Raw genomic sequence first — 15,950 nt, 5'->3', positions numbered from 1 at the left:
TTCACAGATGCTCTGTAGATTAACGAAAGGTTTATCTATAAAAACTGATCAGCAGTTTACTGTAACTGTGCAGTTAATGTAGTTAACACTAAATGTGCAGTTTACTGTAACTTTCGAAGACAATAATTTGACTCTTCAATCTACATCAAATACTGAAGTAGGCTTGGGTTTTGTGACACTTCAGAATTTCTTTTCTTGATTTACAAGTAGTCATGAATCTTTCTTCATTTAATAATCTTCAGCATCGCCAGTACAAATTGCCAAGAGAGCTGCTTCATAATGTCCAGATGCATATTGCTGCAAGACATCAAAATAACACCGTCTTAAATCTTCAGTTTAAATCACAGTTAATGTGTGCATTCAAATTCTTCTATCTAGTAATGAAGCCAGAAGACCAATTAAAATAACAAAGTTAAGCGTCTGAATTAGAGGACAAAAGAATTTTACACAAATGTGTTAATATTTGTGCAGCATATTTCAAGGCTTTATTTAATATTATGTGCACATAATAGATATAAAAAGAAAATAAGTGTCAGGCAGGAACAGTCTATCACATTAGCCCTTCTTAGTCATTTTTCTTTAAAACTTTCCATCTATATTTAAATCAATCAAGTTTACAAGTTGAATGTGACTATAAAATTAGAAAAAAATCAAAATCTAGCTTCACCCTATTTTTGAAAGCAGCCCCTAAAGGTATTAATAAAATTGAAAATAATTTAGTGCTATTTTTAATCTTGCCTGATGAAAATCGTGTGGGAGGGCAATTAGAATGCCTCATGGGGTTTACCTTCACAAATCCTACTGTTTTAATGCAGGCTCCAACCTTAATCTGGTCTTCTGAGCAGTCAAGTGGGAAATCTGCCAAAAGCTTACATTCTCCTTTTTTAAATACATTCATCAGGCTCTGAGGATGTCACCTGGGCCCCCTCTACAATTTTAACTGGAAACCTGCATGGGAAGCTCTTGTGACTTCTCTGTCGGATCAACCTGGAAGAGCCAGAAGAGACCCTATAAAGTAAATGGATTTTCTTTTTCTCCCTTTCCTAGTGAGGCTGGGTGGAGCAACAGAGCTCCTTTAGACCCAAGAGAGGAAGTTGAAGCCTCCTCCTCAAGAGCTTCCTGGAAGAGATCATCTAGCTCAGCATAGATTGTAGAGCAAACATAGGACTTTCCTGGGCTTGTCCCACATCGTTTGGTGTATTTACCCATTACTTCAAACTGAGGCCCTGTTTGCTTGTTTAGTTGGATGCAAGGTATTCTATGGCACCATTCAATGGTTATCCTTCTAGATAACATTAATTCCTCAGCAAACATCACCAAAAACTGAATTTCCTGACTATTCTCTATTATGTGTTGGACTATGCAGTTCACAAATTGGTTAACATGTTTGCCTACATAACAATAGTTTCTATACCTCAAATGTAATTCATTGACTATGATATATTTTTAAGTTCTTGAGAGACCAATGAAAAGTATTTTTCTGATGTAGTAACTATTTTAGCATGAGAAAGAAAACATTGTGATATGAAAATTAGGTTTAAGAGAAATTTTCTTGTTTGATTTATAGCCTATTATTGCTATTCAAATTCGAACAGGCTGATTGTGCCTGACCTACAATTAATAATGCAGCAAATCAGACCATTAGGTAATTGCTGGGTATCCAAGTGTGTGTATATAAAGTAAAGGATGGACAAGGCATACCCTGATATCTTGGCTTAGGGAATTTCCATATCGCTCCTTGTAATTTCTTTTGATATTCATCAGATCCAGTTCACTTCTTGAAATCAGGATCCTTATAACTGTTCTGTTGTGAAAGCCAAAATCCTAAGTAAAGTTATAAAAATCTGGGTTATGTTATGCACTTTTGCAAAACATTTCCACAGAAATGGTACTAGCTTGTTTCATTAGACAGTTATACTGTAAAACTGTATAGTTATTCCTAAATAGCCAAGTTGAATTTCTTGGAAAATACAAAGTAAGAAAAATGACATTAAGAATACAAAGGAGGGATGATTTTGTGATCCTGTGCTTTTAGCAGGCAGCAGCATTCACAAGGAGGACTTCTTGGCATCTTGCAAACACATAACCGACTAGCAGCGTTCCAGGATATCTCAGTGTTGGAACATTATGGGCAGAATTTTGTCCTCGTTGGGCGGGCTTGGTGGGGGTGAGCGGGAGCGGTTGGGAAGCTGACAGCCGCCCGCGATGGCGATTTCATGCTGGCGGGCCAATTAAGGCCTGCTCAGCGTGAAACACGCTCTGCAGTGCTCAGTGCTGCCTGTGTTGGGGTGGAGGGAGGAGGGCGAGTGCGCAAGTTCGCACAGGTACGCGCAGGAAAAGCTCCCTGAAGCACAGAGCTGCCTCAAGGAGCTAATGATATAAAAAATCAAAAATAAAGAATATAATGAGCAGGGACATGATATTAATGAAAAGTTAAAAATTTTTACTTTATTTTTAATTGCTGCTGGAAATCTCATCCTGCCCATGGATGAGGTTTCCTAAAAAGTGCAAGGGCCGCTTGACCTTTTCGACTGCCTGACAACTGTAAGATTGGACGGGCAGCAAAAAATTACATTTAATTGGTACTTTAATGGCCTTAATAGGCCTGTTAATTGTAAGCCTCTGACCGAAATATCATGCATCATTTTATGCTCATTCAGGTCGGGCGCGCACCTGCCTGATGAGGTAAAAATTCTGGCCATAGGCTTTCCTTCTCAATTGTGGATTAGGTTCTGGTGCCACTACATAATTCAGATGTGCATGCATAAATTAAAAATAAATCATAAATCAACTTAAGAGGGATGGCGTTGATCATTCCTATACTTTTATGATGTTTACACTTATTTATTAAAATCCAGCAATTGAAAAGGTTACTGGTAAATTTTAAATGTACTGTCATCCTGGTTGAGTCAATGGAAATAAAAATCACGAGATGTCAAATGTGCTGCCATCTCATTATCACACCTTTTACGCTTTATTATACAAAGTCAAGGAGATCTATCCCAACAAATAAGTCCATGAAAGTCAAAAATAGGATAGCCGTAGGCAGCTTACTTAATGTCGACTGTCATTGCTGAATTTGAGGACTTGGGTACAAAATAGTAAACTCAAAGTTTAGAAACATAATGGGGCGAATTTTCCGAGCCCACTGGTGGCGGGCATGATAGGAGTTGTGTGCGGAAAGTATGGCGGGACCCACTTCACGACGGTGTGAAGACAGGTCCCGATCTGCCGCTCAGCTTGCTGATGGCGGGCTGCATTTCCCGCCATCGGTCGGCGGGGAACTAATTGTAATACATTAGCATATAATTAAAAGGCCATCCTGCCAGGCTCTTGGAACCCTGTTGTAACATCCATCCACGTCTGCAGGAAAGCATGCTGACGTGTTTCACAACAGCACACAGGCAAAGTGCACTTGGCGGCCTTCACTTTGGGGGAACTGAAGTGAGTGAGCAGCTGCGTTCTCCACAGCTCGCCTGTTGTTTACAGGCCTCAGGGGTGGGGGAAACTGATGCCTGGCCCTGGAGGCAACTGCTGAGGGGTGGGGTGTCCGGGGGCAAGTGCTGCCCAGCCTCGGAGGCAACTGCTGAGGGGTGGGGGGTCAAGTGCTGCCCTGGCGACATGCATTCGGGGTGTGGGGGAAGGGTAAGCGAGGGTAATGGCCAGGCATTAGAGACACCTGTATAAACTGACCATGTCTCTGCAACTAAGACAGATCAAGTGCAGCCACAGTGATATGATTGGGGTTAGGCAATCTCAGCATCTTGGTTTGGACCAGTGTCCCCCATGTCACAGGTTAACAGGGCAGCCATGCAGCGCACTCATCTCTGGCCATCCAAAGGGTGATCAGCACTCTCCGGGAAGCATTACGAGGCCAGGAAAGGTACTAAGTACAGCCATGATAATCATGTTTCTCTCTCATGCTTCAGGAGGACCACATCAGGATAATGGATCCTGGTGACCTAGCTGTATGCCTGATGGCCTACAGTGACCATAGACGACGGAGGAGAGAGCAACTGAGGCTCCTGGCTGTGCAAAGGGCAGGAGCAGCAACCTCATGAAGAAGGGGCAGCAGGGGCTTCTGCACATGCTGCCCAGGAGCGACAGTAAGCCATGGGTGGTTGGCGCCCAGCGACACCCAGGATCTAAAGAAGCCGCCTGCCATTCCTGCAGATGACTGAGACCCAGTGTTGCCAATGACTGCGCATGTCTAGGGGACCTGGTGGCTCACATCTGCCACTTACTGCAGGACTTGGCACCAAGGGGACATGGAAGGCCAGTGGCTGTGAAAGTGACTGCGGCACTCAATTTCTATGCCAGTGGCTCCTTTCAAAGCTCCACAGGTGACCTATGTGGGATTTCACAATCCGCCACCCACTATGCATCCATGAGGTCACGAATGCCATCTTCTCCATGGCACACAACTTTGTGCATTTCACCCGGGACCAGGACAGCCAGGATTCAAGGGCCATTGGATTCGCCCTGATCTCGGGATTCCCACAGGTGCACGGTGCGATTGACTACACTCATGTGACCCTCAGGTCTCCATCGCTACACTCGGTGGACATCATCAACAGCAAGAGCTTCCACTCACTGAATGTGCAGCTGGTATACGACCACCAGAAAAGCATCCTGCAGATATGCACATGGTTTCCAGGGAGTGTGCACAATGCCTACATCCCGAGTTGCTCACAGATTCCTGCGGTCTTCCAGGGTCCTCAGAGGCTGCAAGGTTGGTTCCTTGGGGACAAGGGCTACCCGCAGAGGCCATGGCTGATGATACCCATGTGGCGGCCTCAGACTGCAGCGGAGCGGCACTATAATGAGGCTCATGCAGCAGCTCGCAACTTTGTGGAGCAGACCATTGGGATGTTGAGGATGTCAAAGGTTAACAGGGCAGCCATGCAGCACACTCATCTCTGGCCATCCAAGGGGTGATCAGCACTCACCAGGAAGCATTAAGGGGTCAGCTAGAGCCCTGCAATACAGTCCGCAGAGGGTGTCATACATTGTTGATGTCTGCTGCGCCCTTTACAACCTAATGTGCAACAGGGTGAGGAGTTGGCTGAAGAGGAAATGGAGGACCTGCAAGTCTCCTCTGATGAGGAGGACATCGATGGGGATGAGGGTGAGGGTGTCTTCGGTGGTGACGATGATGGAGATGAGGCTCTCGCTCTGGCTAGATGAAGGAGGTGCATTCGGGAGGCCCTCATAGTTACCAGATTTGTGGAGGATGATGACGACATGTAGTGAGATGTCCCTGTAGATCCTAACATTGCATTTATGAACGTTTGACTGTGAGAATATTCCTGTCATGGAGATGCAGTGGAGACCCTAATGGTGGCTCAATCACAGGAGGATGATGACAACATGCAGTGAAGGCAATCCATAGATCTTCACATGGTCTCTGAGAATGGCTGACTCCTGTCTGGCCGAGAGCAGCTCACTTGTGCTCCATGATTAGGGCCATTTCAGAGACACAGCCATGAAACTTTAGTCGTATCTGATGCTGTGTCCACCTTCAGCACCTAAGCCCTTCAGGAGCTGGTGCATAGTATCACTGGTTGCAGATGCTGGTGTGATGGGGACCAGCCCCACCTTAAAGGTATTGAGAGCACACAGAGAAAATGTGAGAACTCTATGGCGCCTGCCCTCTACATTCTGACAGCAATGACCAGCACCGCCAAGTTCCAGGGAATGTGATGCTGGACCATTACTGTGGTCTGAAGGCTGCACAGAGCACAGGGAAGAGGCCCTGGACTGAGACTCCTGCCTTTTACCTTGTGCAGAAAGGTTTCACATCTGAGTGACAAGAATACTGCTCATTAGGACAAGGAGCCATAGGCAGGGAGACATTCTTAGGAGTTTGTTGACAACAGTGAATAGTATGTACAAGTGGTCAACACCCATGGCCAGGCTGTGCAACTACTTTTACTTAACCTTCCTAACCCTGCCGCTACGTCTTGGTGCTCTCCAGACATCCACAGCAGGGGTAGAGGCAGCCTGCTGACTGTAATGCCCTGTCTGTGATGACTTTGGCCGAAGTCCTCTGGAGGGCCGAGACTTGGAGGGCCCCGGCCTGCTTTCAGGAGCCTGCTGTGTGGCAGTGGCACACTCCTCGGCCTGTGAAGCTGGATCTGCGGAGGTCACAGGGAGAGGAGAGTCAGATGGGCTGGTCACTCCCAGAGTCACCTGGGTGGATGGCCCCGGAGCGTGCACTTGCTGATCCTCCTCCCTATAAGCCCCCGAGGGCTCCTGGCTGACTCCGTGAGTGGAAGGGGTACCTGGAGTGACATCAAGTTGCCCAGCACCCCTCTCATGTACACACTGTTGGAGGCCAACTATGGCATCAGTGATGGAGTGATGTCCTGGACCAAGGTCTCCGTGGTGGCCACCATCTTGCCAATGTTGACCTCGGTGCGTTGCAATGCCGGTACTATCACCTCAGCCTGAAGACAGATGGACTCCTCCATTGTGCCTTGCAATCTAGGGAGTGCAGCGGACAATAGAGGAGGCTGAAGGGTGACTTAATTGAGGTGTACAAGATTATGAGGGGCTTAGCTAGAATAGGCAGGAAAGACCTGTTTCCCCTAATGGGGAGGTCTATTGTCAGGTGACTGGTAGGATGATTAGAGAGGACATGAGGAAAAACCTCTTCACCCAGAGGGTGGTAGGCATCTGGAATTTATTACCTAGTTTGGTGGTGGAGGCAGAAACCCTCAACTCATTTAAAAGGTACCTGGATCTGCACCTGAAGACTATGGACCAGGTAGTGGAAGGTGGACTTAGAATGGATGGCTAGTTTTTTATTTTTTGGCTGATGCAGACACAGTGGGCTGAATGGCCTCTTTCTGTGTTGTAACTTTTCTATAGTTCTATGAATCATAAGATTCTTCATTGTAACATATTTTCCAGTTGCAATTTGTAACTTGATGACCTTCTGAATTTGGCTTTTGTGCCTTTGTTCCTCTTCTTTCTTGTTCTACTCTGTTCTGAATTAAAAAGCAGGACCTCAGGAACAGTGACCACAGGATTACTCCCAGTGCCATGTGCTAGTGAGCATAAGAATAGAAGGATTGAACAGTTCAACAAGTGGCTGGAGAAATGGAGTAGAAGGGAGGGCTTTAGATTTCTGAGGCATTGGGATTGGTTCTGGGGCAGGTAAGACCTATACAAGGAGGACAGGTTACATCTTAACAGGACTGGGACTAATGTCCTCACGGGGAGGTTTGCTAGTACTGTTGGGGAAGGTTTAAACTAGATTGGCAGGAGGATGGGAATGTAAGAGGCAATTCAGAGTGGAGAGGAGAAAAACTGGCATTGGGAAATAGTGAAGTAACAACTGACAACAAGGATATATCAGAGAGTAGTATCAAGGTTGATAGAATACTTGGAGAGTTCGATAGTAAGTCATTAGATGGGGTCAGAATAAGGGGGAAAGTAAAAAAAAATAAATCCGGGCTAATATGCATGTATGTGAATGCGCGGGTGTGATTAATGAGATTGGTGAACTGCAGGCACAGGTTGACAATTGGAATTATGGTATTATTGCTATAACAGAGACCTGGCTCAAAGAAGAACAGGACTGGGTGTTAAATATTCCTGGGTACAAGGTGTTTAGGAGAGACAGGAAAAGTAGAAAGGTGGAGGGGTTGGTGGGGGGGTGGTGGGGGATGGAGTGGCAATATTGATTAAAGATGGCATTATAGTACTGGAGAGAGAGGATGTTCCATGGGGTCAAGGATGGAAACTCTCTGGCTAGAGGCAAGGAATGAAAAAGATACAATATCGTTGTAGTATATAGACCACAAAGGGATGTAGAGAAACAAATTTGCAAAGAAATTACAGAGAGGTGCAAGAATTATAGAGTAATCATAATGGGGGACTTCAGTTATCCAAATATAGACTGGGATAGGAATAGTGTAAAGGGACAAGAGGGGTGAGAGTTCCTGGAATGTGTTCAAGATAATTTTCTGTAGCAGTGTGTTTTTGATCCCATGAGAAGATGTGCACTTTTGGACCTGGTTCTGGGGAATGAGTTAGCCCAAATAGATCAAATATCAGTGGGACAGCCTCTAGGGAACAGTGATCATTGTATCATAGGGTTTAGGGTAGTCATGGAAAATGACAGGCCACAATTCAGAGCAGGGATAATTAACTGGGGAAAAGCCAACTTCGATAGGATGAGAATGCATCTGAGTCAAGTAATTTAGATCAAATGTTGGCAGAAAGGACGGTGGCTGAACAATGGGCCACCTTTAAAGAAAAGTTATTGCAGGCAATATCAAGGTATATTCCCTTGAAGGGGAAAGGTAGGACAAATAAATCCATAGTGCCCTGTGTGACGAGAGAGATAGAGGTGAAGATGGAAAGGAAGAAGTACATGTACAACAGATATCGGGTAGAAAATACATTGGAGAATCAGGCTGAATATAGAAGGATCAGAGGGGAAGTGAAGAAACTAATAAGAAAAGCAAGGACAGAGCATGAAAAGAGGCTGGCAGCTAACATAAAAGATAACCGCAATGTCTTCTATAAGCAGCTAAATAATAAAAGGGTGATAAAAGAAAGAGTAGGGCCAATCAGGGACAAAAAAGCGGGCTTGCATGTGGAGGCTGGAGAAATAGTGAAGGTATATAATGAATACTTTGCATCTGCCTTTACAAAGGAAGACAATGCTACCCAGGTCGAGGTGAGAGAGGCGGAAACTGGTACACTATTTACAATTTACAATTGAGAAGGAGGAAGTGTTGGAAAGGCTATCTTTGCTTAAAATAGATAAGGGACTATGACCAGATGAGATGCATCCAAGGGTACTGAGAGAAGTGAGAGTGGAAATTGCAAAAACACTAGTGATAAGCTTCAAGTCTTCCTTAGACACATGGGAGGTGCCAGAGGACTGGAGAATTGCGAATGTTACACCCTTGTTGAAAAGGGGGTGCAAGGATAAAGCTGGCAACTACAGAGCAGTCAGTTTGATCTCAGTGGCAGGGAAACTTCTGGAAACTATTGTTCGGGATAAAATCAATAGTCACTTTGACAAGTGCAGGATAATTAAGGAAAGCCAGCATGGATTCATTAAGGGAAAATCACGTTTATCTAACCTGGTGGAGTTTTTTGAGGAGGTAACAGAGAAAGTTGATAAGGAAAACTCTGTTGATGTGGTGCATATTGATTTTCAAGAGACATTTGATACAGTGCCGAACAACAGAATTGAGCAAAATTCTAGGTCATGGAATAAAAAGGAAAGTAGACACTTGGATAAGAAACAAAAGCAGAAAATGCTGGAAAAACTCAGCAGGTCTAACAGCATCTGTGGAGAAAAAAAAGTTAATATTTTGAGTCTTTACGACTCTTCTTCAGAGCTAAAAGCTTGGATAATAAACTGGCCAAGTGACAAAAAACTGGAAGTAGCGATAAAAGGTTGCTTTTCAGGTTGGAGGAAGGTTTGTGGTGGAGTTCTCCAGAGGTCAGTGTTGGGACCCTTGCTCTTCCTGATATATATTAACGACCTAGACTATGTGATTTCAAAATTTGTAGATGATACGAAGATTGGAAACGTTGTCAACTGTGATGATGATAGTCTTGATGATGCTCCTGTTGGTGGATTGGGCAGACAAATGGCAGATGAAGTTCAATGCAGAGATGTGTGAGGTGATCCATTTTGGCAGGAAGAATATGGTGAGACAATATAAAATAAAGAGAGAGACTCTAAAGGAAGTGCAGGAACAGAGGGACTTCGGTGTACGTATACATAGGTCATTGAAGATGGCAGGGCATGTTGAGAGAGCAGTTAATAAAGCATATAGTAGGCTTTATTAATAGGGGCATTGAGTACAAGAGTAAGGAAGTCATGGTGAACTTGTATAAGATACTAGTTAGCCCTAATCTGGAGTACAGTGTCCAGTTCTGGACACTGAGGAAGGATGTGAAGACATTGGAGAAAGTACAGGGGAGATTCACAAGAAAGATTCCAGGGATAAAGAACTGTAGCTATGAGGATAGATTGGAGAGGTTGGGACTCTTTACCTTGAAAGGAGACTTGATAGAGGTATTCAACATCCTGAGGGGGATGGACCGGGTAAATAGTGAGAAACCGTTCCCCCCAAGAGAGCATGATGAATAAGAAGGCACAGGTTCAAAATAATTGGCAAAATGTAATGTGAGGAAAAATGTTTTCACCCAGAGGGTGGTTGGAGTCTGGAACGAACTTCCTGAAAGGGTGGTGGAGGCAGGTTCGATCGAGGTATTCAAAAGGGAATTGGATTGCTACCGGAAAATAAATAATATGCAAAATTATGGGCATAAGGCAGGGGAGTGGGACTAGGTAGAATGCACTTTCAGAGAGCCAGTGCAGGCTCAATAGGCCAAATGTTCTCCTCCTGCACTGTAAAGATTCTGTGATACTCTGGATCTAAAGGTGATATACTGGGTTAACAGTCTGTGTTCTTACTTTCACATCTTACTTTACTGCTACACTAGTAAGGAATTAGAAGAATTCTATGGCATTTATTTCTCACCAAATCTAATAGTTACAGACACATGGTTCGAAATTATGGAAGAGAATTGTTATAAGTTTATGCTACAAGTATGAATAACAATAAGTTTTCATGATAATGAATTAGGGGCATGACTGTGAAAAAATTGCAAGCGATAGCAGAGGACAGTTTTTTGAAAGATGCAAGTGCAGGTAGAAAAAGACCAGTAAAAGGCAATGCAGGCGAGGAAGATGCAGCTCCTGACTAAAGTAGGAAAAAGGAGCAGATCTAACATCTCTGTTGAACTAAAAGAGTTTAAAGGATTAATTTGGGATCCAATAAATCGGCCATGCACAGCTAAATTAAATTAAGGGCTGAATTTATCAAAATATTCTTTATAAACTTACAAAGGGTATGTAGGGCTGTAGAATTAGGTAAGGAGGCTAATGGAAGGGTTAAAAGTATAGGCAACGTGTACAACTTCAGTTCTGATTGAATGTTTCCTAATAGAATTCATCCAGTTTTTTTCCCCCCAAGTCCTACCATGGTTTTCTGTTCCAAGACCCTCATGTTGTGTTAGCCCTTTCTATCGCCCTTTCACTGAAAGAAAATGTTGCCCAAAAATATTTTTTCTTTTGACACTTTAAACTATTTTCTCTCATTCTTAAATCCTGTGACCAACAGAACTTCCCAGGATCTCATTTCTCACGCCCAGAAAGTTCTGTCCTCATCCCTTCCCGAGTTACATCCCAAATTTTCACATAACTCTGTTGCCAAAATTCAGGGATCAGTTTGGTAGACTTCCTCCAAATTCCCTCCAATAACCCTATGTAATTTCTACCGTAAGAGAAAGCAAAACTCAACATAGCACTCCAGGGCTTCATCGGGACGTGATCCTGGTGCTGCGCAAACTGCAGGTGCTGAAGAATCTGGTGGCAGAACCATGGGAAATTGGTCTACCGGCCTCTGTTGCTTATGACTGGTGAGCTGCAACCCCAGAGGCAGCTAAGAACAATTGGCTTCGATGCTGGCTGAGGCTACAAAAATTGTGGGAATTGGGGGAGGAGGGGATTGGAGGAAATTGCTTTTAAACCAGTGCCAATCCTCCTGCCCCTCTTATCCCGGTGTCAGTGCTCTTTTTCCCTTTTGTCCTGGGGCAGGATTTTCACCGTCCTGATCTGGACAGAGACGAGACTGGAAAAAATCCGCCACTGAGCCGCGCGCCCGAAAATCCTGCGTCCATTTCCATCTTCGTTCATTTTCACAAGAGTGGGGGAGGGGGAGGGAGCGGGCTCGGCATAGACTTACTCCTATTCAGGGGGCAATTGTGACAACAGCGTTGTGGCTTCATTGAAGGCCTGTCTCCAGTAAGGTTTTTAAGTTTCAGGGAGGTGCCCAGACTTTAGCAGATGTCAGGTTTTACACCAGCTGTATGGAGGCGTGATCCATGGATTGGAGGTGGGAAGTGTTTAAAATATAAGTAAAATCCTCCTTTATGGTTCATCATGCAGTGTGAATTGTACCTATATGTTCATTAAAGTGAATCATGACTGTGCTGTGGTTGGAAGATCTAACTACTCATTAAACAAAAAGATAAAAGCAAAACACTGCGGATGCTGGAAATCCAAAACAAAAATAAAAATACCTGGAAAAACTCAGCAGGTCTGGTAGCATCTGCAGAGAGGAACACAGTTAACGTTTCGAGTCCGTATGACTCTTCAACAGAACTGTGAAGAGTCATACGGACTCGAAACGTTAACTGTGTTCCTCTCTGCAGATGCTACCAGACCTGCTGAGTTTTTCCAAGTATTTTTATTTTTGTTTTACTCATTAAACAATGTGTTTGCCAGCTTGTCACTTCTGCCAACTGGCAAGCTGTCAGATAAAAGATCAATGCTGTACAGAAAAATCTTAAGATGAATTAAAGAAGTTCATGAAATGGATAAATTGGTAGGGTACATTTCACAGTATTAAAAAGGTAGCCTGGTATGACATGTCTAATTGTTTAAGCTTTTTCCACTGCTTTTATGTATTCAATCTAGACATCTGTTGAGATAGCAGTTCTGAAGTCAGTTTTTTTTTAACTTGGGGAGAGTTATGGGCTCTTGGCTGCAGTACAATTAAGCTAAACATTTCACAAATGCTTGACTGTTTACACAGCTGGTTTGAAGAGCTAGTTAATTTACTTGGGGAGCGTTATGGAGAGATTTATATTCAGAGGCTTCCAACTGTTGTAATAGGGCTTGTGGTCTGTCCTTAAAGTGGAAAATGGATAAGGTTGATGGGGTGAAGGGGTGAGATGAGGGTGAAGGAGCAGGTGCTGGAAGTCATTTCAAAAATGTATTTTGTTCTGGCAGAGAGGGAGCTTCAAGATTTTCTGACACTGCACTGGAGGGCTTGGTGCAGTAGTTGGAGAGAAGGAGAGATGCCAGCTATCCACAGGGGGTCAGAAGGCGCACCAGACAAACTTAATAAAGACAATGGGCAGAATTTTGCCCTTGGTGTGCGGGATCGGCAGGGGCGCTCGGGAAGCTGACCCCCGCCCGTGATTAACACACTGTGATTTCATGCTGGTGGGCCAGCGTGATACGTGAGCAGTAGCGCTGAGTGCTGCCTGTGTGGGCAGGGGGACAAGTTAGAGCAGGCCTACCGCAAACTTCATGCATGTGTGTGAGAGAGCGCTGAATAATCTCACTGAGACACAGATCTGCCTCAGGGAGATGAAGAATATATAGAAAAAATTATTAAACAATAGGAAAATGTAATAAAACATGTCCCCTCATGTGAGTCTGTCACATGAGCAGGAACATGTTTTTAATTAAAAATTAAAGCTTTTATTTTATTTGTATTTGCTTTTGGAAACTCAGGACGAGGTTTCCAAAAAAAATGCAAAGGCCAATTGGCCTTTTCGCCTGCCTTTGACAGGTTGGTTGAGCGGACAATGAAAAATTAACAACAATTGATAACTTAATGACCTTAATAGGCCTTTTAATTGTCTTGGTGCAGTAGCTGGAGAGAAGGAAAGATCGCACACAAGTCCTGCTACAATAGAGGCAGATCCGGACTTAGATAGGGCAGCCTATAGAAAAAGGTTGATGGATGTTAATAATGAAATGCTTGGTGAATTGGCAGGTTTACTAGAAAATCTGTGATTAATGCAAAGGATTATGAAAGAATCTGGCAGAAACTTGGCTTAGGGCTTTGCACAGAGCTTGAAGTCCATCCTTTCTAATGTGGAAGTGGTGACCAATTCCATTACTAAACTTGTGGACCCAACCATGGTGCATTACTTGATGGCTAATGTCTCAGCTTCCACTGCAGCACAAGCAGAAGCCACCCAACATTTGGATGCTGTAGTGGAAGTTCAAACTTAAGTTATGCAAGTGCAGTTTGCTACCCGGCAAGCATGGACTGCTGCCCCAGTGAAAGTCAGCAGCCTTCTACCAGTCATGCAGCAGCCATTGGGGCAGCATTGTGTAGGAGCACTTGGACAGATGAAGGCACATAGAAGACGGCACCAAGGGAATGTACAAGAGTGGTTAGTTGACTTTGTATGCAATATGGCATAGTTCAATTTACAAATTTTGTTTGGAATGTTTGTTTGTCATGACTTTTATTTTTCCATTGTAACCAAGAAGATGCTATAATGGTCAGTGACAGAAGGACTGTAAGGTGTGGGACTGCTGGTGAATAGGGAAGTGGGGTCATGTTTATTGATATCACAGTCAGGTGAGTTAATCACAGACAGTTTGGCCAGAAAGGGACTGCTTTGATTGCTTCTCCCTTCCTCTTCCTCCATCTCATCCTCCTCCTTTATATTTTCAACTCTTCCTCTTCATCCGTTCATTAGGTGATGCTTATGTCCTCGTGATGGTGAGGTCTGCAACCTGCAGCAAGCCACCATGAGTCTTGAGATATGCTCTGCCAAGCACTGCAGGGCTTCTCCAGGGAAATCCAGATAGTGAAAGCACTGTTTATGCACCTCAATGCTCTACCTGATCACATTTCATGTCGTAGCATGACTTTCATTACATGCATGTGCCCATGTGTGCATGGGTTGTGCACCAGAGTCACGACCCATGTTGTCAAAGGAAAGCTTTTACTCCCAGTAGGCACCCTCTGGTTCAAATGCTAATGGTACACTAGACTGGCATAAAATCAAGGCAACATAACTATTGCCAGGATAACAGACAGTGATCTGCATAATGCACTGGTTGCACACCAGCTGACATTGAGGAAGTGAAATGGGATTATGAATGGGATCACACCACTGCAAAGCCTGAAACCCACGTGAAACAGTGCCTTTGCTCTACCTCCATGTCTCTGGCATGAGAGACTGAAATTTATCCAGCTCCCTTGGAATGCAAGGCTTCAGTGACCTCCCTTATGCAACAGTGGATGGCAAAAATATTGCTTAATTCAGCCTGGAAGTAGCCAGGCGCTTAAACATTTGTAGCCACAGTTGCCTTCGGTCACTGACAATGCTGTTCTCACCCTGACCTGAGGCTGCAGTTGTGGCCACAGTGGGTGTCAGATTTCAGTGAGGATGTCTTTAATGAAGCAATTTTCTACACTTGTTTTCTACCGAAGTTCAAGTGGCAGAACTGCTCCCTGAACACCTTGCGCAGACATGGCCTCCTGCTGATTGCCCTTCTCCTCCTCCCTCTTTGAGCATCTTTTCCTTCTCTGTGTCACACCTACTGATTCTCCCTATCATGCTGTTGATCAAGAGGGATGTCTACTACTGAAAGTGGTTTGTGAAGAAACCTTGAAGGCAGGACAAAGTCTTCCAGCATGTGCCACACCACTCCCTGTAGACTTCAGCAACTTTAACTAATTTAGAAAACCCACCAAACACTGCTACAATTGCAGCTAGAGCCAGCAGAAATCACTCAGCAAGTAAGCTGACAGTTGCTAATGATCCCTATAGTTAATGCTGGAGGATGCAGAGGGGTTATGTCCTGCTGCAGAATGAATGCTCATCTGTGTGCATTTAAGGGAGAGCAATAGTTGGAGCATTGAGTTCCAAAATGGCATCACTGGTGTCAAATCATTGTTACGTACTGATTGACATCATGATCTGCCTACCCTGCATACTTGCAACAAATGCTCCGTGCTCATGCGCTAAAGCCCTCAACAAGTTGTGCTCTGGTGCAGCTAGCACTAGAAGTTGTGGGGAGACGGTGCTATCACTAGACTAGTAATCCAGATGCCCAAGCAAACCCTCTGTGGGTATGGGTTCAAATCCCACCTCGGCAACTGGTGGAATTTAAATTCAATTAATTAATAAGTTTGGAATTGAAAGCTAGTCTCAGTAATGATGACCATGAAACTATCATTGATTGTTGTTTAAAAAAAAACCCATCAGGTTCACTACTGTCCTTTAAGAAAGAAAACCTGCCACCCTCACTTGGTCTGGCCTACATGTGACTCCAGACCCACAGCAATGTGGTTTCTGGTCAATGGTAACTC

General features: G+C 44.2%; 1 protein-coding gene across 1 annotated transcript in view; it reads right to left on the bottom strand.

Annotated features, from left to right (window-relative positions):
- Positions 1 to 228: 228 nt before the first annotated feature.
- Positions 229 to 15,950, bottom strand: part of LOC121273017 (annexin A10-like) — a 194,980-nt gene continuing 179,258 nt past the window's right edge. The window contains exons 11-12 of the mRNA XM_041179992.1: positions 1,702 to 1,824; positions 229 to 297 (exon numbers count right to left, since the gene is read on the bottom strand). Of these exons, the coding sequence (XP_041035926.1) occupies positions 229 to 297; positions 1,702 to 1,824 (192 nt within the window). The remainder of the gene's footprint in view (positions 298 to 1,701; positions 1,825 to 15,950) is intronic.

Source organism: Carcharodon carcharias, chromosome 1, assembly GCF_017639515.1.
Source record: "Carcharodon carcharias isolate sCarCar2 chromosome 1, sCarCar2.pri, whole genome shotgun sequence".
NCBI classification, from domain to species: Eukaryota; Metazoa; Chordata; class Chondrichthyes; order Lamniformes; family Lamnidae; genus Carcharodon; species Carcharodon carcharias.
The sequence above is the reverse complement of the archived record's forward strand: the minus strand, read 5'-3'. Positions and strand labels throughout refer to the sequence as shown.